At 36.8% G+C, this 21400-nt stretch overlaps 1 protein-coding gene across 1 annotated transcript in view; it reads right to left on the reverse strand.

The window, feature by feature from the left end:
* LOC143886376 (MATE efflux family protein) overlaps positions 1-18234 on the reverse strand; it is an 80961-nt gene extending 62727 nt beyond the window's left edge. The window contains exons 1-3 of the mRNA XM_077390321.1: positions 17733-18234; positions 16170-16264; positions 7004-7112 (exon numbers count right to left, since the gene is read on the reverse strand). Of these exons, the coding sequence (XP_077246436.1) occupies positions 7004-7112; positions 16170-16264; positions 17733-18180 (652 nt within the window). The 5' untranslated portion in view covers positions 18181-18234. The remainder of the gene's footprint in view (positions 1-7003; positions 7113-16169; positions 16265-17732) is intronic.
* Between the last annotated feature and the right edge of the window lie 3166 nt (positions 18235-21400).

Genomic DNA, 21400 nt, shown 5'->3' on the forward strand with positions numbered 1-21400 from the left:
CCAAAACCCATTTTCCCAAGGAAATGGTCCAAACAATGCCATTCAACTCTATCATACGCTTTTTCCATGTCAAGTTTGCACACGACACCCGCAGAACCCGTATGGATTTTATTGGCCATAAAATATTAATTCCCTTCAAAAACAGTCCATGAGTGTGGATTTTTTAGTATAAAAATTATGTTTTTTGAAAATCAGCCCACACATCTGTCTTAAACGATGTGTGATATGAAATGAGTAACATTTTTCAAAATCAGTTCATATACTTGATGATTATATTTTAAATAATGATTTTCTTTCAATAGTAGTACATGCGTGTGAAATATATTATACATATAATTATTTACTGTCCAAAATAGTTCACACGTATGATGGTTAGGACCTAGAGCAGTATTTTCTTTTAAAATTCATCCACATGCATGATATTTATGATAAATACAATTGTTCCCTTCAAAATCAGTTCATATGTATGATATATATAATATATATGGTTATTTTGTTCAATATCAGTTTATACCATGATAAAACCAGGTTACATGATGATGTTCCTTTAAAAATCAGATTTTTACTAATAATGTTTATATATATATATATATATATATATATATATATATATATAATTATAGAGCTCTTTTCCATTCAAGATTTGGTCTTATGTGCGGAATTTATTGAAATTTTAGTTGCTCCTTTCAAAACAGACCCTATGCAAGTCTATGAATCATTTGTGATGGTTTTCTTCTTCAGAACAAATATTGCGTATATATTAATTTATATTTGCTTCCTTAAAAAACAATTCATGCGGGAGTGGTATAATGGTTATTTGGACTGATTTTTCAAAAGAGCATCTAGCACGATATTTTTCGGGTATATATATATGTATATGTACTCGAATCTAATTAATATATAAATATACACCCAGGTAGCCATACATATATGTAAATCTACGGGATGTATTAAACAGGAAATCTTAGAGAACTGAATTAAAGGAAAAAGCTTAGGGATAAATGACTCTCTAAATGTCTTAGGGTGAGTTAAATTAAAATGGGATGAAAAACTTAAATGCTAGGGTCGAAATTTAATTTTGATTTAATGAGAAAACTTAGAGTGGATACATAATTCATGTTTCAGATTCAGTGGCATATTCTATTCAGACGTAGAAGACTTCTCATTCTCTCACATTTCAGGTAAGGTTTGAATTGACGGTATCCTATGTTCGTACTTTAAACAATTATTGACTTGAATGTGTATGATGAAAATTATTTAATAAGCATGAGGTTGTTAGATGGTTGCACTGTAGAACTATTGAATTCTAAATGACTTCTTATGCAAAGTCTACTCTCAAAATTTGCCATGATGGTAACTGTTAATTATGAATACTATGTTATTATGTTAGAATGAAGTGTGGAAGCAAAGTAATTGCTTAAACTACTGATATGTGAATAATGATTGGTAAATAATACCAATACACTAGCAAGAGAAATAAATGCATGAGCATGAGAGTATATGGTGGTTAGGGCGGAGGATGAGTCGTCCAGGAATCATACAATTCCAAGCTGGCCTAAGGTTTTAGCGCACCCCGTTGACGGTAAATGCATCCTCTTAGACTATGATGTCAAGAGGCGGAGTTGCTAGTAAGCACGTCATAAAAAGTACCCCATGCCCACTACTTGTGAGCAGGAGTAGTGGAACGTATTGGTCGGCAAGGTAACAGGCTATTTGGGCCTTTGAGTACCTTGGGAGAGCTGTCTCATGTTTCATATCTCATACTTCAGATTTCTTAATTCTTATTACACTATTCATAGCAAATTTAGAGTTGTTATTTTCTGGCTATGACATGCTAGTATAGTTACAATTTATATCACGGTACATAGTTTCTCATTTTATCCATTTAGATGTCATATTTCTTTCAGATATTGTTAGTAGTCTATGCTCACTAATGATTCAAATTATGCACATTAAATTAGTAATTATTTTTGGTACTTGTTTAGAATACCGAATGACTACATAGTTCTATGAACTAACACTAAAAATCCACCCTACAGGTTTCGCAACATTGGACGATAACGAGACGAACACAAATGGGGGCGTTTAGATAGATGTGCAAAGTGATGGAATAAGACTTAGTGTCATAACGGATGTCGTCATTTCTTTACTCTATTTTCATTTATGCTTGATTTCTTAGACTCATTATTTGAATGGTTTCACTTTAGTATGTTAGTTAAATTAGTTGCCATGGTTATTAATCGTTCTCTTATGGTTTTAAGAAAAAAGTTCTTGGTAAATTTATTAAAGGTTTTTATGTTCTCTTTGTAGTAACGGCCCGATATGGTATTTGGGTCGTTACAGTTTCATTAGATCCAAAGCAAATCCACTAGTCAGCTACAATAACCAGTAAACATTTATTAGATAATAAATAATAAAGAAGACAATCAAGACATCAAATTAAGTAACAACTAAACAAGTAAAAAATACCTAGAGAGCGGTTGTTTCCTTGTCTCAATGGCATGAGGCTAACAAAATCTCCTACAATCTCCTACAATCTCCTACAACCTTATTGTATAGATCTAGCTAGACATCTGCGTTAATACGCTTTATAGAGTCCTTTCCCATTTTATCCGTACACTCACATAGACCATATTTTACCTCAGACACAATGGAGAAGCTATTTTCATATATGAGTTGGGAATTAATAGTACTTGGCCACATGCAGAGGGCGATGTAACTATAGAATCCGTGTCTCATCTATCTTCCTATAAATATGACCATAATTGTGTTTGTTGCCTCCAAAGTTATACGCAATCTTTTCATTAGCTAAATCCATCAGCTCATATATACAAAAGGCTACATGTGGCAACGGAGAGAATCAAAAGTTATTGTAATGTGTGCCTTCATGCCACCAACCTTCTTGGCATAAGCACTCCTTCTAAATGCCACGGAGTAAAACAAGAATATGAGATGTCGCGTCTGCTTATGCAAGCTCTATAAAGTGGGTTATGAAAAATCTATAAACCAGAGGACAGAGAAGCTTGCAGTTCTTTGTGTAGGTTCTCATCAAACTAAGAACTCATAGACCCTCAAAACTAAAATTCATTATTTTCCTAGCCTTCTCCATGCTCTCTAACAACAAGTCTATATGAGCAACACTGGGAGTTCATTACAACGTGTTCCTCTACTCCATTAACTTCTTCTCTGAACTCACATAGCTAGAGAGTGGTTATCGGTCATAACCTACACTATCTTTTCTCCAAATTCCCGAATCATGTCATCATTCAGCTTAAATAACATTTCTCCATCCATGATGGAATTCAATACATCGTGATCTCAAAAATCATGCCCCTGCTGGACAGACATGATAATGTATCGTATTTGGTTCATGCGTTTTCTTGGTCTACCATCAGGTTCCTTATGTTCTTTACTTCTTCCTTGAGGATCCATGTCTTCATATCATGCATGGAGGCCTTTATGACAACCCAAAATGCGCCTCAACCATAGCCAGAAAGTATGAGCTATTCATAATATGGAAAGGGAGGGATGCATGGCCAAATATCCCCATCTTTTTTTCCTCCCATTTGGCTTTTTAATCTGTCGTGTTCCTTATGAAATTATGGGTTTCTACTCACCATTTGATAAAGTGCCCAGTCACAAACAAACCCCACCACCAACAGCTTTGTTTTGATGATATAACTCTATCGGAAGCGACGGGTCCTGAATTCCGGATCCTAATCCGGATGAACGGTTAGAGAGAAATCACAAAAACAAAAACTTGAGGAAAGAGTCCATAAAACATCTAAACTCTCAAAATCACCAAATAGATCATTTTTTAATCGAAAATAGGTCTTATAATACCCCACCCCTACTTAACTTAAACCTTCAAGAAGGTTTTAAGTGGAAAAAAAACAACAAAAAATTTGAAAAATATCAACTCTCGAGTACGCTTTGTTACTGTCTTCCCTCATGTTACCTCACTGTGCCTCAACCCAAACGGTGTACATTTTTTAGGTGTCCTACCTATGTGAAGATGCTTTGAGGCGTTTTGATAGCATCTCAAGCCTACAGCTCAAACACCTCTAAAAAAGCTGCATAGAGGGCGGCCCAGTGCACGAGGCTCCCGCCATTGCAGGGTCTGGGGAGGGCTAGATGTGCGCATCCTTACCCCTGCTTTGCAGAGGGGCTGTTTCCGTGAATCAAACCCATGACCACCATGTCACAATGGAGCAACCTTACCGTTGCACTGAGGCTCACGCTCTAAAAGCACTGCATGTACCTAAAAATATTGTATCACTGTACATGTCATAGCTTACAATAGAAAACATTAATAGAACCTAACAAATGTGCATATTGACGAAAGAAACAAGGATTAGGTATGACCTGCACGTACGGTTTTTAGACGAATCTGGCTGAAAGACCGCCCGCGCCCACCCGACTAGAGGGACGGAGAAATTAATAGAGTACAAAATTCAGAGGGATTTCATGGAGTCATTGAATGAAGTCTTCCGTTTCTTTCGGAAGTGCTTACCCGCAGGTTTGCTCTCGTGTGAAGGTTGTCATAACTTATGTCAAGCTGCTGTTAAATGACTTTATAGATGCCTAACGGTAGTCTCAAAGACAACGGATTCAAGCCGTAGTAGTTTTGATTAGCTGTTCTAGGGGAAACAAGTAAGGATTGGCTGTTTGTCCGAGCTAAAGATCGGGTGAGGCGGGTAAACACGGGTGTGTAGCTTACTTGATAAAGGACTCCTTTAGTTTAGTGGGCATGGAGCGATTTGAGAGACGATTCCAAATAGAAAAACTTCAATCATTTCAAAAGATTGATAATCTCTATCCCTAAATCTTAATCCGAATCACCCATGAATCTCAATGACCAAGAATTGGTAATTAACGCGGAAAGGAACTACTGAATATCTGAAATCTCACAGAAAGATAGAGTTTAAAGGAACCCAATAAAAGCTCAAAACAAAAAATCTCACAGAAAGATAGAGTTTAAAGGAACCCAATAAAAGCTCAAAACAATCTTGTATGTCATCTCACGTAACTCTTTTGCAAAGACATATGCATGGAGGCAAACCAAATAAGCCTCATGATTTCCGTTCTAATGAGAAGAAAACTAGAGCCTTGTACCTCAATAACTATTTTCAATGCCTCAAGGTAGAACAATATTTTCAAATCTTCTAGCTGCTCAGGCTTCGATGGCCTCTCTCGGACTACATGTATACTTCACACTTCAAATTACTAGTGCACAACAAGAATGTATATATCTACCTTCGCTTGACTGAGATTTCTTTATAGTTACAAATATCCAATCATGTAGTACTAGTTTACAATACATGAACTGAGAAGGGAAGTATATCTACCTTCGCTTGACTGAAATTTCTTTATAGTTACAAATATCCAACCATGTATTACTAGTTTACAACAAATGAACTGAGAAGGGAATGATTCAAACTTCTTTGAAAAGTACACTCATGCACAAGTGCACAACACGCAACCCCAATCCGTGCGACAAACAACAAGTATTGTCTCTTTTTCAAATCTTCTAGCTGCTCAGGCTTCGATGGCCTCTCTCGGACTGCATGTATACTTCACACTTCAAATTACTAGTGCACAGCAAGAATGTATATCTACCTTCGCTTGACTGAGATTTCTTTATAGTTACAAATATCCAATCATGTAGTACTAGTTTACAATACATGAACTGAGAAGGGAAGTATATCTACCTTCGCTTGACTGAGATTTCTTTATAGTTACAAATATCCAACCATGTATTACTAGTTTACAACAAATTAACTGAGAAGGGAATGATTCAAACTTCTTTGAAAAGTACACTCGTGCACAAGTGCACAACACGCAACCCCAATCCGTGTGACAAACAACAATTATTGTCTCTTTTTTTTTTTTGAAATGGCAAAGAGATATCATTAAAAGAGGGGGCCGGAGATGGACCACACCCAAATGTACAGGAAAGAAAAAGGAAAGCAAAATACAAAATACAAAAAATACAGACGGAGGGAGAAAATCAAACCACTCCAACTCCATACGACCAACCCCACTTCTACCCAACCCATCTGCCTCTCGATTAGCACTCCTTCGCACGTGATCTTAGACAATAGCCGAACCCGAGATTACATCCTCAATTTCATCTAAAGGGATAAAAATCTCCAAGGAGGCAACATCACCCTTTTCAACCAACGAATCACATTGAGTAAATCACCCTCCACAATTATTGTCTTATTTATATTATATCACTAAAAAGGATAAAGTTGTATTATTTATATCAATAAGGTATAATGCAACTGAAAGAAACTCCTATTCCTTTATCAGGAAAACAAAGGGAAGCCCCAAATCCCTGCTTCAACAAAAATGTCTTAAAATAACTACAATTTAAATAATTGATATCAGTCATTCGACATGACTAAAAGATTTAATTCCTCACAACATTACAGAAACCAACAATACATATGCAGTTCCCCATATTTTACTAATAAAGATTTTTATCTTTTAATATTCTACACAAAGTAAAAGTTGGTCCATTTTACAGATCAAATGTAGCTTTGCGTGTATACCCATCTTATATGTCTAAAATCTCTAAAATGTTAATGCACTCGGACAAAAACTCTCAGCATTCAATTTTTCCAACTTGTCCCAGAAAAATTCTTTAATATGTATCCAATCATATACAATAGAGGCTGATATCCAAGAAAAAAATAAGAATTCAATCACTGAAATAAATTCCCATTTTCACATTAACAAGTGTACAGAAGCACATTTCAGATCAAGCCGTCAAAGCATTTCACAAATATTATTGAACTCTATTTTGAGAGATAAAGGCTGTTCACAAAGCAATAAAACACTAGCCGGACGTACGAATCAGGACCCCAGTGGAAATATTTATTACAATATTAAATGAAAATTTTACTTAGATTAGTACAATTGAAATACTGCATGCAAATGGAATGAGTAGAAATTTCAATATCAAGAAATAATTTTAATTTCAAGAAGCAATTATTACCAGTTAGTATCTGTGTACCCAGAAATTTCGTAAAGAAAAGCATCCCCAAGCCACAAGTAAAAGCTACAAAAAGCAAAATGGAGATCCGATGTTGTGCTTCATTTTTATCCTGGGCCAACAATAACTTGTTAGTCAGGAAATACAATATAACATACATAATTCTAATAGTATTAGATTGCTAATATGGCTAAAAAAAACATGAAACACATCATTTACCTACATATGGTTCTCTTTTATAAATGTTCCTTGCCAACAAGAGCAGTGCTGCTGCTCATAATGTCAAATTTAAAAGAGCAGGAATTCCAGTAACAAGCAAGATAATAGTACGGATGGTTACTAATCATCTTTGAATTTTTTTTTTCTTTTTTGAACTGGAAACTAGAAAATGGAGTTTATATAACGAATGACTTGTATTAGTTGTAATTGAGGATAATTGTAATGACCTGGTCCCACCAAGGGCCTATAAAGATACAAATCCTAATTAAATCTAGGACGTAGATCTTTCGATCAAATATTAGCAGCTGGATCTTCGATTTTGAGTTTTCGGACCGTAGAATGTAAATTAGATATTGGATCGATCCCCATTCTTTAAGATTCTTGTGTATTTCCTATCCCGCAATAGATTAAGCGATCTTAAAAATCAACGGTCATAGTATATTTTCGTCACTTTTAGAATAACATATTTTTTGGGCATCAAATCTTGTCCGTTCGACATGATTTTGGTCCCGGTATATGGGTATTTCGAATACCTATCCAACGGACCCAAGATTTAGCGATTCGAACGTGATTTGCGCAAGATATGACCCTTTTTCTATTAGGGTTAGGCATAGGTACGAGTTTTGCCTTATTACACAACTTTTAGGTTGTTTTATTTAAAAAAGATAAAACGTAAAAGTAACCTAATATAATATAAAACTAATAATATATTAGAATAAGCTAGGAAACCCAATATTGATATTTCCACCCCTCTTAAGTGTAAGCCGAAAGGCTATCGATCACCACTGTTTTGATTGTAATCAAACCCATATTGATTGAGAATGTCAATAAGGTTTGCCTATGAGATGAACAAGATTGATACACCGAAGGCAAGCAAGACGAAGTGAACGTCACAAGCGTCCTATGGAACCATGACGCACACAATTTAAAGGTCGATTGAAGCCAACAAGAAGAATGAAGTCTCAAGAAACCCAGAAGAGAAGTTGCTACTAATGAAGCTTAGAATGTATAACCTCTCTTGGCTGGTTGAGTATGTTTGGCACCTAGGGAGGTTAATATGGACTTGGACATTTCTAGGAATCACACTCCCTATAATAGACCCAAGTCTGTAGTTAATCTCCTCAAAGAAATATGATTTCAAGTATCCATAGGAATTACGAACGTCCGGGGTTTTGGAGGACGTCTGTCTGCACCTTGAAAAATCAAAACTGGATAACTGAGGAAAATACGGACGTCCGGGACATTTGCGGACGTTCGTCTGAACCTAAGGTATTTAACAAAAATAACTGAGAGAATTGCGATCGTCCGGAATTTTGGCGGACGTCCGTCTGCACACTGAAAGGGTTTGCAAAAACAACTGAGAAAACGGCAGTCGTCCGAAATATCGCAGACGTCCGTGGACGGACTTTGGCACGCATCTGGAATTTCAAACGGCTATTTTTTGGCGGACGTACGGACTTCGTTCGCGACGCGTTTGAAAGCCAAAATTAGGGTTTTTGCCTCTCTTGGTGTAAGCCCAATGGTTCCCACCCTTGGCATCTCATTCTTGTTTTGATGATTCTAATCTCAAGTGATTTTGTATCACTAATGAGTTTGATTGTCTTTAGTTGTAGATCCCATTAGTTTGCATTCAAGGAAACTTGGATCGAGGCCTAAAAGCTTAATTGGAAAGCATTTGAAGTGCCTAAGCTTGGAAGATCCAAGAAGTAAAGTTGACTTGAAGCCTTGAAGTTCAAGAGAAGATTGAAGTGCTTTTCAAGTCTTTTAGAATGTATTCTCCTCTCCGTTGTTTTTAAAGATGTCAAAGGCACTTAACCATGTTTTAAATATAACTTGAAAATGTAATTGAAAACATAGGACTTAAGCCCAAAGACCATTGCCCAAAGCCCCTGAACTTTATATGCTAAAATGGAATTTAACACAGGGCCGGTCGACCGGGGTTCCCCGGGCGATTGTGGTAAGGTAGTTGGAAATCCAGCACTTGTCGAAAAATAGCGGGCCGATCGACCGGGGCTTTCCGGGCAACCGCGGAGGTATTTTTTGGAAATCCAAAAACACTCCAGCATGGTCTGGCCGATCGACCTCCATAGGTCCGGTCGACCGCGGAAAGGTTTTTTGAGCTAAAATTTTAAATCAACAGATAGCCCTCGCAGGGCGACCGCCATGGGACCGGTCAACCACGACGGTTTGAAATTTCAAATTAGAAAGGTTTGTCCGATAGGAGTGGACGACCGCCGTGGCTCGGTCGACCGCGCCGGTCTGGCAAAAGAGTCGTTGGGAACTGCAAGGCTTGACTTTTTCAACCCAGATTATTACAGTTTTACCCCCAAACGGTCATATTTTCAAATAGGCTATATATACACAATCCAAACCTTTCTTAAACATCTTTTTGCATTATCTTGAACATCCAAAAGATCAAAATCAAAGTGTTTTAGTGCCTCTTTCATCTCTAAGCAAAGAAGTGGAATTAGGCTTATATTTGTACATCTTTCTTCCATCTTGTGTAACCCTCTTGAAGGGATTTTAGTTTTCTTTCTTCAAAGATCAATTGTATATTTGGCGAGTGCGAAGGGACGCGTAGCCATCCCAAGAGAGAGTGTTGAAGACGCGGAGCTTTCTCCGGTCCGTAGCTAGTCTTGCGAGGCGGAGCCGAATCATCTTTGTAATTGGGTTGATTCCCCTCCATTAAGGGAACCCGTAGTGAAATCACCAAAAAGTCTTGGTAGAGTGGAGTAGGTCCTTGGTAGTGACTAAACCACTATAAATCTCGGGTGCACTCTTTCTATCTCTTTCTATCTCTTTGTGCATTTGTGGTTTATTTCATTTGTGTGCTTAAAGATTTCATTTGCCTTTGTTTTTAGCTTCCGCATTGATTTTTGGCAAAAGTTTTTAAAACCCAATTCACCCCCCAACCCCCCTTTGGGTTGCCATCACCCCTAGGATTTCACTTGGTATATAAACAACTCTTGGCAACCCTAATTAAGCACTCTTTCATTCTTGAAAACCCTAGCCACCATTTTTAAAGCTCTTAACTCTCACCTACACTCATCTTGATATTTATTGTGAGATTTACCTTCATTTACTTCTCTCTAGTGCCATTACATTTAATCTTCCAAGAGAGATTCTTTAGGGTCTGTACTTTTGGGTGAGACAAGAGTGATTATTGTGCCATTACATTTGTATTTGCCTATTGAAGAGGCTTGAGAGCATTTACTTTCTTTCTATCATTGTAAGAGAAGGATTGTGACCCTTGGAGAGTTTAAAGACTCGGTGAGTTTAAAGACTCAGAGAGTTTAAAGACTCGGTGAGTTTAAAGACTCGGTATTTGTAAGGAGCCTAGAAGTCGGGCGTTGTGTGGTCTTCGAATAGTGGATATCTTTGAGTGCGACCTTAAGAAGAGTGGAGTAGGTCTTTTGAGAAGGCCGAACCACTATAAATCTCGGTGGCTTATGGTGTGCCTTCTACTCTCTATCTCTCTCATTTGTGACTCTATTGGTAATATCTCAATCTCTTACTTTACTAGTACATGTTAAATAACTTCAAGGTATCTAGAAGAATCATTTAAAACAAGGGTTTCAATCTTACAAGAGCAAAAGATCATGGCAACCCCTCAAGGAAATGTCGAAGGACAATCCGTATCTAGACCACCTTATTTTAATGGTTCAAACTATGGTTATTAGAAAACTAGAACGACCTTCTTTCTACAATCACATGACTATGAGATGTGGGAACTAATTGAAGATGGATATATTCATCCCACAACTGATAGAAGTGAGTGGTCGGCCGCTCAAAAGAAGAGAGCCACCTTAAATGCCAAAGGGGTAAACACAATCTTTTGTGCATTATCTCCAGAAGAAGTTAATCGAGTCTCTACTTGCAAAACGGCTAAAGAAATTTGGACCACCCTCGAAACTACTCACGAGGGAACCACTCAAGTTAAAAAGACGAAGATAAATCTTCTTGTTAGTGATTTTGAAGCTTTTAAAATGAAAAATGATGAATCTATTTCCGAAATGTATACCCGCTTCACTAACATTGTCAATGAGTTGGAAGGATTATGTAAAACCTACACAAATGAAGAGATTGTGAACAAGCTACTTCGATTACTTCCCGCTTCTTGGAATCCGAAGATTACCGCTATTGAAGAAGTAAAGAATCTGGACACCATCCTTTTAGAAGAACTCGTTGGGTCTCTCATTACCCACGAGATGATGATGAAAAAGAGAGCGGATCAACAAGGCCATAAGGACGACCCAAAGAAGAAGGGTGTCGTCTTCAAGGCCAATGCGGACAGTGAAAGTGAGAGCGTATGAGAGAAATTTCAAAACCTAGGAGAAGGTCTAGCTCTCCTCACAAAAAATTCTGTCACTTCTCAAGGAGAAAGAAAGGAGGATTCAAGAAAGACGAACCATCATGGAGAGAGAAAGATGGAAAAGAAGATGATCCTCCGAGGTGCTATAGATGCAAGAAAGTCGGACACATCCGACCTAATTGTCCCCAAAACAAACAAGAGGACAATTCAAGAAGAAAGAACAAGGAAGAGAACAAAGCTTTGATGCAACGTGGGACGGACTAAGTTGTTCATTCGCAAGCGAGTCAAGCGAAGAAGAAGATCCTAATGTATGCTTCATGGCGCTTGAATCCCATGAGGAAGAGGTAGATGACGAACCCCTTAATTCCGAAAGTGAATTAATTGAAAATGAAAATGATATTGACAAATCATTTACATATGATGAACTCTTTGATGCTTGCGAAAAGTTTCAAGAAGGCCTCCTTCTTGAAGTTTCAAAAACCAAGAACCTAAAGAGTTCACTCGAGAAAATTACAAAAGAGTTTGGAATTCTAACAAGGGAACGAGATCTCCTCGTCTATGAAAACAACTCTTTGAATCAAAGAATTGACAATCTTGTTTTGAAAAATAAAGAATTGAAAGAAGAAAATGAAAAAATATATGAAAACATTAAAAAACTCTATCTTGAAAATAAAGAACTGAAACAAGACAATGCTAAGCTCCAACTAATGTTCTCATGTTGAAAATCTAAGATTGATGAAATTCTTGAGAAGAAATTTTCTAATGGAATGGCCGCTTTGGGATACTAAAAATTCCAAGAGAAAAAGTCTTACAAGAACAAGTTCATACAACCACATAGACAAAGGAAGACTACAAAATCATATAGAAAACCCAACACATTTGTTCCTTCTCGCCATTATTGTGGAAAAAGTGGACACTACAACTATGCTTGTAGAATGAGAAGACAAACAAATGTGAAATATGTATGGGTAAGAAAAGATGAATTGTATAATGCTAACCTTGAAGGACCCAAGAGAACTTGGGTACCTAAGTCTAGAACATGAACTTTGCCTTGTAGATTTGTTTGAAATGAAATATCAACACTGACAAATGGTACTTGGATAGTGGGTGCTCGAGACACGTGACCGGAGACCCATCCAAGTTTTCATCTATCACCATGGGGAATCAAGGTAAGGTCACCTTCGACGACGACAAGAAAGGAAGGATCATCGGTGAAGGTACAATTACTTTTAAAGACATCACTATATCCAATGTTTTGCTTGTTGATGGTTTGGCTATGAATTTGCTTAGTATTAGTCAACTTTGTGATGTTGGTAATTAGGTCACATTTAGGAATGATAAATGCATTGTCAAAGGCACACACAGTAACACAGTTAGTTTCACTGCTAGTAGAAATGACAATGTTTACACTCTTGCACTAGATGAACTCACAAATCAAAATGTCAAATGTCTACTATTGATAATAACTCATGGACTTAGCATAGAAGATTAGAACATGCACATATGGAATTGATATCTAAACTTTGCAATAAAGAAATAGTCAATGGTTTACCTAAGCTCAAGTACACAAATGATCATGTTGGTAGAGCTTGTCAAAAAGGAAAGCATGCCAAAGACTCTTTAAACCCAAAAGCATCATGTCTACCACTAGACCTCTACAACTTCTTCATATGGGTCTTTTTGGTCCTATGAAAACTTGTAGCATCGGTGGGAAGAAATATGTATCTGTTGTTGTTGATGATTTTTCTAGATATACATGAGTTATGTTTTTGAGCAGTAAAGATGAAACTTTTCAACTATTTTTCAAATTGTGTAATAAGGTTCAAAATGAAAAAGGAATTTCCATAACATCTATAAGAAGTGATCATGGAACCGAATTTGAAAACATTGACTATGAAAACTATTGTTCTAAACATGGAATTGATCATAATTCCTCTACACCTAGAACTCCCAAACAAAAGGTAGTGGAGAGGAAGAATAGAGTGCTTCAAGAGATGGCAAGAACTATGTTAAATGACTATAGCACCCCTAGACATTTTTGGGCCGAAGCCCTTAACACGGCATGCTATGTCATTAACAGAGTCCTAATAAGACCAAAAACTCTTAAGACTCCATATAAACTTTGGAAAAGGAGAAATCCTAACATAAGTCACTTCAAAGTCTTTGGTTGTAAATGCTATATTCTAAATATCAAACATAATCTTCATAAATTTGATCTAAAGTCGGATGATGGGATCTTTCTTGGTTACTCTAACCATGGTTTTAAATTTCGACCGAAATTTCGAACTGAAATTTCGGATTTCGGTGGAGACCAACACCGAAATCACACTTACCCGAAACGGTATTTTATTTCGGCCAAAATTTCGGAATTTCGGACGAAATTTGACCCAAAAAAACCGTTTTTTATTATTTTAATATTTTACAGAAATTTCGACCAAAATTACCAAAATTTCGACCGAAATTACGGCTGAAATTTCAGTAATTTCAGCTGAATTTTTATATCAAATAAAATACTGTTTTCTATGTTTTGCCGGATTTCGGTCGAAATTTCGTTTTCCGGGGGGTCCGAAACCGAAATTTCAAACCATGACTCTAACCGAAGTAAAGCATATAGAGTTTATAACAAGAGAACCTTGGTTGTTGAGGAAGCAATTCATGTAAAATTTGATGAATCTCAAGACCCTAAATCAACAATTAATGATGATGAAGAAGAAAATTCCCAAAAATCTCTAGAAAACAATGAAACAAATGATATAACAAAGAAACTAGAGAAAGCTAATCTTGAAAGTGAAGAAACAAATGAAGAAGAAGAAGAAACCTTAACTAACAAGGGAAAAAGGATCATGAAAAATCATCCTAATTCACAAATATTAGGTGATCATTCTCAAGGAATTAAAACGAGAGCTCAATATGGAACTATATGTGGAGAATTTGCTTTTGTATCACACAATGAACCGAAGAACAAGATGAATTTTGGATGATTGCTATGCAAGAGGAACTCAACCAATTCGAAAGGAGCAAGGTTTGGAAGTTGGATCATAGGCCTAACAATCAATCCGTCATTGGCACTAGGTGGGTGTATAGAAATAAATTTGATGAACATGGAAATATCTCAAGGAACAAAGCAAGACTTGCTGCTCAAGGCTACAACCAAGAAGAGGGCATAGACTATTATGAAACCTTTGCCCCTGTTGCTAGACTAGAAGCTATAAGAATGCTCCTTGCCTTTGCATGTTATAAAGGATTTAAACTTTATCAAATGAATGTTACAAGTGCATTTTTAAATGGTTATATAATGGAAGAAGTGTATGTTGAACAACCCCCTGGGTTTGAAAACTTTAAATATCCTGATCATGTTTACAAATTGGATAAAGCTTTGTATGGTTTAAAGCAAGCTCGGTATGAAAGATTAACATCACTTTTGTTAAACAAAGGTTTTGAAACTGGAAAAGTTAACAAAACTCTTTTTATTAAAAAAAAGAAAGATGATATCTTGATTGTGCAAATCTATGTTGATAACACTATTTTTGGTGCCACAAATGAAAGTATGTGTGATGAGTTTTCCCAATGTATAAAAAATGAATTTGAAATAAGCATGATGGATGAGCTTAAATTATTTCTTGATCTTCAAATACATCAATTGAATAATGGTATTTTCATGAACCAAGAAAGCCGGTACCGAAACCGAAATTTCAAACCATGACTCTAACCGAAGTAAAGCATATAAAGTTTATAACAATAGAACCTTGATTGTTGAGGAAGCAATTCATTAAAATTTGATGAATCTCAAGACCCTAAATCAACAATTAATAATTATGTCTAAAAAAATTTGCCCCAAATCCGTGTCGTTACAATAATATGATTTGTCATATAAAAAAATTAATAAACTAAGATGTACCAATCAGTTCTTAAACAGGATATCACAAAAAATTGTAGGTGCGATAATAGTATGTATTGTAAATAAAGGACTGGTGATTGATGAATTCCTATGGGCAATAATAGCATGTACTGTAAAAAACAAAATGGCAATTGACATGAATGTTTCAACCTGGTGTGTTATAAAGAAATGAACTATAAGCTATGATTTGTGGACACGGACACGAGTCATGTGTCGACACGGACACGGGTGTCGAACACGGCGAACTCCAAAAATTTAGAAACGGGGACACGCCTAAAATAGAAAGAACATATAATCATGATTTGTGGGCACGGATTCATGTGTCGAATTTCGACACGGCTATGAGGTATCTAACATGGCAACCCCTTAAAATCTAGAAAAAGTGTCACACTCGTACACAGGTCCAAACACCAAATACAGATTAGCTAGTCATATGATATGGTCCAACCATGGTACGCTATTTGGATCAACCACCCAATCAATGATAAGTAAAAGTAACCATATTGGATCACATTCATGAGCGAAATACTTCACATTCTTTTAGGTCAACGTGTAATGTTAATATTGATAATAGTTGTGGTACTCAAAACGTGTTGTGATTTTGCATGCCCTAGCCTTCATGGTATAATTTGATACAACACCCACATCTAGCATTCGGTTTTGAGTAGAAATTTATGCGACATTCATGCTTCCAATCCAAATTATACAAGTCGAAGCGAAAATGATGTTAGAAAACCGACCTTTTTAGCAAGAGAAGTGGCAACCATGTTAGAAGTAGCAATCGAGAGGAACATGAAAACATAACTCAGGTAATCGCAAACAACCGTGCCGGGGCCTGAAACAAGATATGCAAAATAAGAAAACAAGACCCGGCGAAAATTTGAAGGCCTCTGTTAGTGTATGTATATGCCTATGGGCATATTGGTCATGTGTATATTTCTCTCTTTATATAAATACATAAGTGAGGGGAGTCTTCCCAACTCACGATTCTTCTTTTCCTATATCTATCTCTCACGTAACATGGTATCAGAGCCAAAGGTTTCGAGTTCAAACCTCCCCGATGTCAAAAAAATCCACATGCAATGATCGGCCCAAGGTGGGACCACATGTGCCATGTGTTTTCCAAGTGGGCCACACCTGAGGGGGAGTGTTAAAGTATAAAAGAGTAAATACCGCCCTTCTCCAACAGCTTAAGCTTTTGGAGAATTTGGTAAGTTAACATGGTATCAGAGCTTTGGATCAGAGCTTAAGCTTTGGATTTCAACAAAATTGGTCCTTACTTGCAAATAATGCTATTTTAGTACAATCTTATTTGCAAATGGGACATTAACTCCAAATTGAAATCCATTAGCTAAAATCATTTATAAAACTATCGTGTTGCAGACAATTATATTTAACCTTAAAACTAATGCCCTATTTCAATTGTAGGAATTTTCTGGAAAAGTTTGGAAAAGAAAAATATTTCCAAAATTACCTACTTTATTAACACTTGAAATAGGACAACTTGAACCAATCCTATTCAAGTTTTTACTTGGAGGGAGTTTCAATTTATGATGATATCCCACTAAATTGACTATAATCAAATTAATTTCCTCTAAATTATGGAAAGAAATATTTTACCTGAGAAAAACAATTTTCATCAGAAAGGTTGATCTCGCAATCCAAATAGATCCGAATTGCATAAAAGATTCCATAAGTGTTACCTGCCTAATTGGCTGTAACACAAATAATGAGAGAAAAGGAGAGAAGAAAACGGGGAAAGAGGTTGATTTGAGGCAACCAGAACTCCCAATGGTTCAATTCAAGAGGAACCATGACTCTCCTAAAACCAAAGTCTTCTTTGTTGTAAAACGCTTCTTCTCCCATTTTCATTAAAATACACTTCTTAAATACAAGCATAAAGGTAGTGCCACATCACTACCCCATTAACCCATTTACATAACACATAGGCAATAACTAACACCCATAACCCTACAATAGATACCCACAAGTACATAATAACTACATTACAACTACCCATAAACATAATAATGTGCATATATCAATGAGCTAATTTTTAGAGGAATCCAAAGTGGCCCTGACCTAACGCAGCAAGCTCTAAACATAATTTTACACTTGTTTTGATTTATTTATTTTTAAATACCCCCAAAACATGTGTAGAAGTCTCAAGACACTTGTAAAATTATATCTAAATTATGTTTCCAACGCGAGTTCCCTAGGGTACTTGTTAGCAAAACCCTAAAACTAATTGCATATAAGATTACATGAGCATAATTTTTCGAGGTATCCAAAGAGGCCATTACCCAACGCAGCAAGCTCCAAAGAGCTTCCCTGGCCGATAACGGCGGTATCGATGAGACTCATAAGCGGGCCGCAGATCCAGAGTCCCGTGGCGGGACCTGCAAAACTGACAATCTCCTTCAATTCCTGCAAAATGCTCTCAAAATTGGCACCAGATTCCTCATTAGAGTCTGGAGTGGATGAAGGTAGGTCGAGTAAAACATCATGATCGACGTCATAGTCATCAGAGGCGAAGGTTGATTTAGGGTTAGGGTTTTGGAGGGCATTTTCTTGTGAGGGAGGAATGCAAGCGGGGCTGAGCCGGGGAGAAGTGGAAAGAGAATGAAAGAGAGGGAAAGAGGGAAAAGATGAAAGAGGAGGAGAGAAGAAGGTTTTTTTAGGGCGAGGAAAATGGGGTTTGAAAGGAGAGCGGAGGAAATGGGAAGAGGGAGAGAGGATTTTGAGGTCCATTTGGACAGAACTGAGCAGAAAATTCAGTCTCTCCGATTCGAGGGGAGAGACAGAAGGCGAATTTATTTGTCGGAATTTTTATATCGGCACGCAAGATTTTTTTATATTGGCACGCGCTTTGCGTGTGACGTGGTCTTTTTAGTGCCATTTAAAAGAAGAGAAGGAATAGGCAGAATGTCACACGTAGGCACGTAGCAACTTCTGGGTTCCACTAAGTGACATATATGTGAAACTGAAACCTTTGAGGGGAATAGTAACATGTGAAACTCGGTTCCCTCTCTTTTCTTTCTCTTTCTTCCTTTTCTCTTCCTAACTGCTCTATTTATATGAAAAACAGAGGAGAATAGTAACATGTGAATATTTTTTATGCATAATAACTGTTATTTTTTATCGGGTATTACATATTTGTGCCTCTATCATGTTCTTTTAGTCGTTGATTACTGATTCTTTGTGGGAGGTGCTCTTGCTTGGGTTTTCTGAAGGAAGAAAATGTTCTTGGGCAAGCAACAAATTTTCAAGGATATACCCGCCCTTAATGAATGCCTATTGATTTTTGCTGATACCACAATCCTGAAATGGAGCTTGTGCGGCCGGTAACTGAACAACTACTGGGAAGTGGGCGAAGCCTTGCCCCTTATGTGTTTAAGCCTTCTCCCTTATGTACCTTATGTGTTTGATGATATTCCCAAATCAGTGAGGTATCTGTATTTTATTAAAATTATTTGAATGGTCTGGCCAGTATATGTTCCTTTCACTTATTGTCTTTGAATTGTTTTTCCTTTGTTAGATAAAAAAAGATTTGGTAGGGTTTTTGCTCTAAGGAAATGTAAAATGATGCATGTTATTCCATTTGTATGGCTCAAACGATATGTATCCCTCTGATATACAATGTTACTAATATCATCTTATAATTTTGAATTTTATTCCTTTCACTGCTCCACTTCTAATTTTTCTGTAAGCCCAAAGGTCTACTCTCCTATCTTGTTTTGATGATTCTAAACATAATTGATTATGTTATTGAATACTGATCAATTTGCCTTAAAGTATTGTGTTTAAGATAAGATTGATTACTGAAGAAGCCAACACACTATATGGTCATGCTTGAAGAAGTACCCAACAAGAGTCAAAGGAGCTAAGCGGAGCTCACATCATCTCTCAAGCAAGCATACAAAAGATGGAAGATCAATTGAAGACCAAGACTAAAGAGAAGTTGAAGGTTACATAGGTATCATTGTACATCCTTTCTCTTTAGATTTCCAAGTCAAGGCAAAGTGTTTTAAAAGAATTTTTCAAAAACACTTAAAAACTTAAAATGGATTAGTGAATGGTTATGTGGTGGACCAACATGTTGGGACCCTCATAAACATTCCAAAATTATCATAGGAGTTGAGTTCCAAAAGCCCAAAATCAGATAAGCAATAAAATCTCAAAATTCTGCTTGTTTTTAGGCTTCTCGGAACTCCGAGAGTTCCTCGGAACTCCTAGAAATGGTCCAGTAGCTTCTGGCCATTTTCTCGGAACTCCGAGAAATGGTTCAGTAGAATATTTTATTCTTCTGACCGTTCTCTCGGAACTCCGAAAAATTATCTCGGAACTCCGAGAATGGTTCTCGGAGCTCCGAGAATGGTTCTCGGAGCTCCGAGAACCTCGCAGCAGCTTAGAAAAGAGCCGTTGGGATTTGAATAAATTTGTAATTTTTGATATCAACACCCCCAAACGGTCATATTTTGATGAGAGGCTATATATACAACATCAAAAGGATTATTTCCTCTCTCTTGAACATTTGAAAAATCATCATTAAGCTTTCAAACACTTGCAAATCCTTTTAGCTTGAGAAATTATTTTCTTCTCCCCAAACTTGCCTTGCAACTTGCAAATCTTTTGAGTTTGGATTTAGGCCTTCACTTACAACCTACATTGGAGAGCTATCAAGGGATTACATTGTGCATCAAGCTTCCAAGAAGAAGCCAAGCAAATCTTCATCTTCTATTATTGTAAAGGTGGCTAGGGCATCCTATCTTAATATCTTAGAGAGCAATCGTTTAGAACTCGGCGAATAAGGAGAGTCGGTGTAAAGGTGTAAGGGCATCCTTATTTAATATCCCTCGGAAGTGTAATCGCCTCGGAGCCGGGCATTTTGGAGGTCTCACAATAGTGGAAAACCTTAAGGACGATCTTAAGAAGAGTGGAGTAGGGCTTTGCCCGAACCACTATATATCGGTGTGTTCTTTCTTGTTCTTGCACTTTCATTCTTGTTTTTGGTTTGGCATTTCATTTTGTCTTTAATCTTATTTGCACTAACTAAAATTCTAATCAAGAGAAGAAAAATTAAATTAGGTTTAATACTTAAATTTTAAAAATGTACAAATTAGTGTTAAAACCAATTCACCCCCCCCTCTTGTTTATTTCAATTGGTATCAGAGCCTCGTTTCTAATTTTTTAAAACCCTAACCGGTCTAGAGTAAAGATTCTAAAAATGGCAAATCATCATCAACACCATGAAGGTTACTCAAACACTAGGCCACCCTATTTTGATGGAACAAACTATGAATTTTGAAAAACCAAAATGAAAATCTTTTTAACCCAAGATTACCAAATGCGGAGAGCCATTAATAATTAATATACATTACCCACTAGAAATCTAAATGATTGGACCGAAGCCGAACAACAAGCCTCAAACTACAATGCCAAAGCCATGAATTCTCTAATTTGTGCTTTGTCTCCCGGAGAATTCAATAGAGTGTCAAATTTGAATTCGGCTAAGAAAATTTGGGACACCCTAGAAGTCACCCATGAGGGAACCAACCAAGTCAAAGAATCTAAAATGAATCATCTATTTCAGCAATATGAACTCTTTCAAATGACACCCGATGAAACAATTGCCGACATGTACACTAGATTCACTAACCTTGTAAATGGACTAAGGGGACTTGGAAAACAATTTTCAAATAGAGATTTAGTGACCAAAATCCTTAGATCCCTACCTTTGTCATAGGAATCCAAAACCTCCGCAATCACCGAAGCCAAGGACATGAATACATTGAACCTAGATGAACTAATAGGGTCCTTGATAACCCATGAGATGATTTTCAAAACAAAAGCACCCGAAATTGAAACTAAAATTGAAAAAGGAAAAGGTGTTGCTTTTGCTTGTAATGTAGGTGATAATGAAGATGCGAAGGAAGACATGGAAGATGAAGTTGCCCTCCTAACAAGAAGG

Source organism: Tasmannia lanceolata, unplaced genomic scaffold (genome assembly GCF_043159265.1).
Source record: "Tasmannia lanceolata isolate RefF3 unplaced genomic scaffold, GAP_Taslan_0.1 ptg000011l, whole genome shotgun sequence".
Lineage (NCBI taxonomy): Eukaryota > Viridiplantae > Streptophyta > Magnoliopsida > Canellales > Winteraceae > Tasmannia > Tasmannia lanceolata.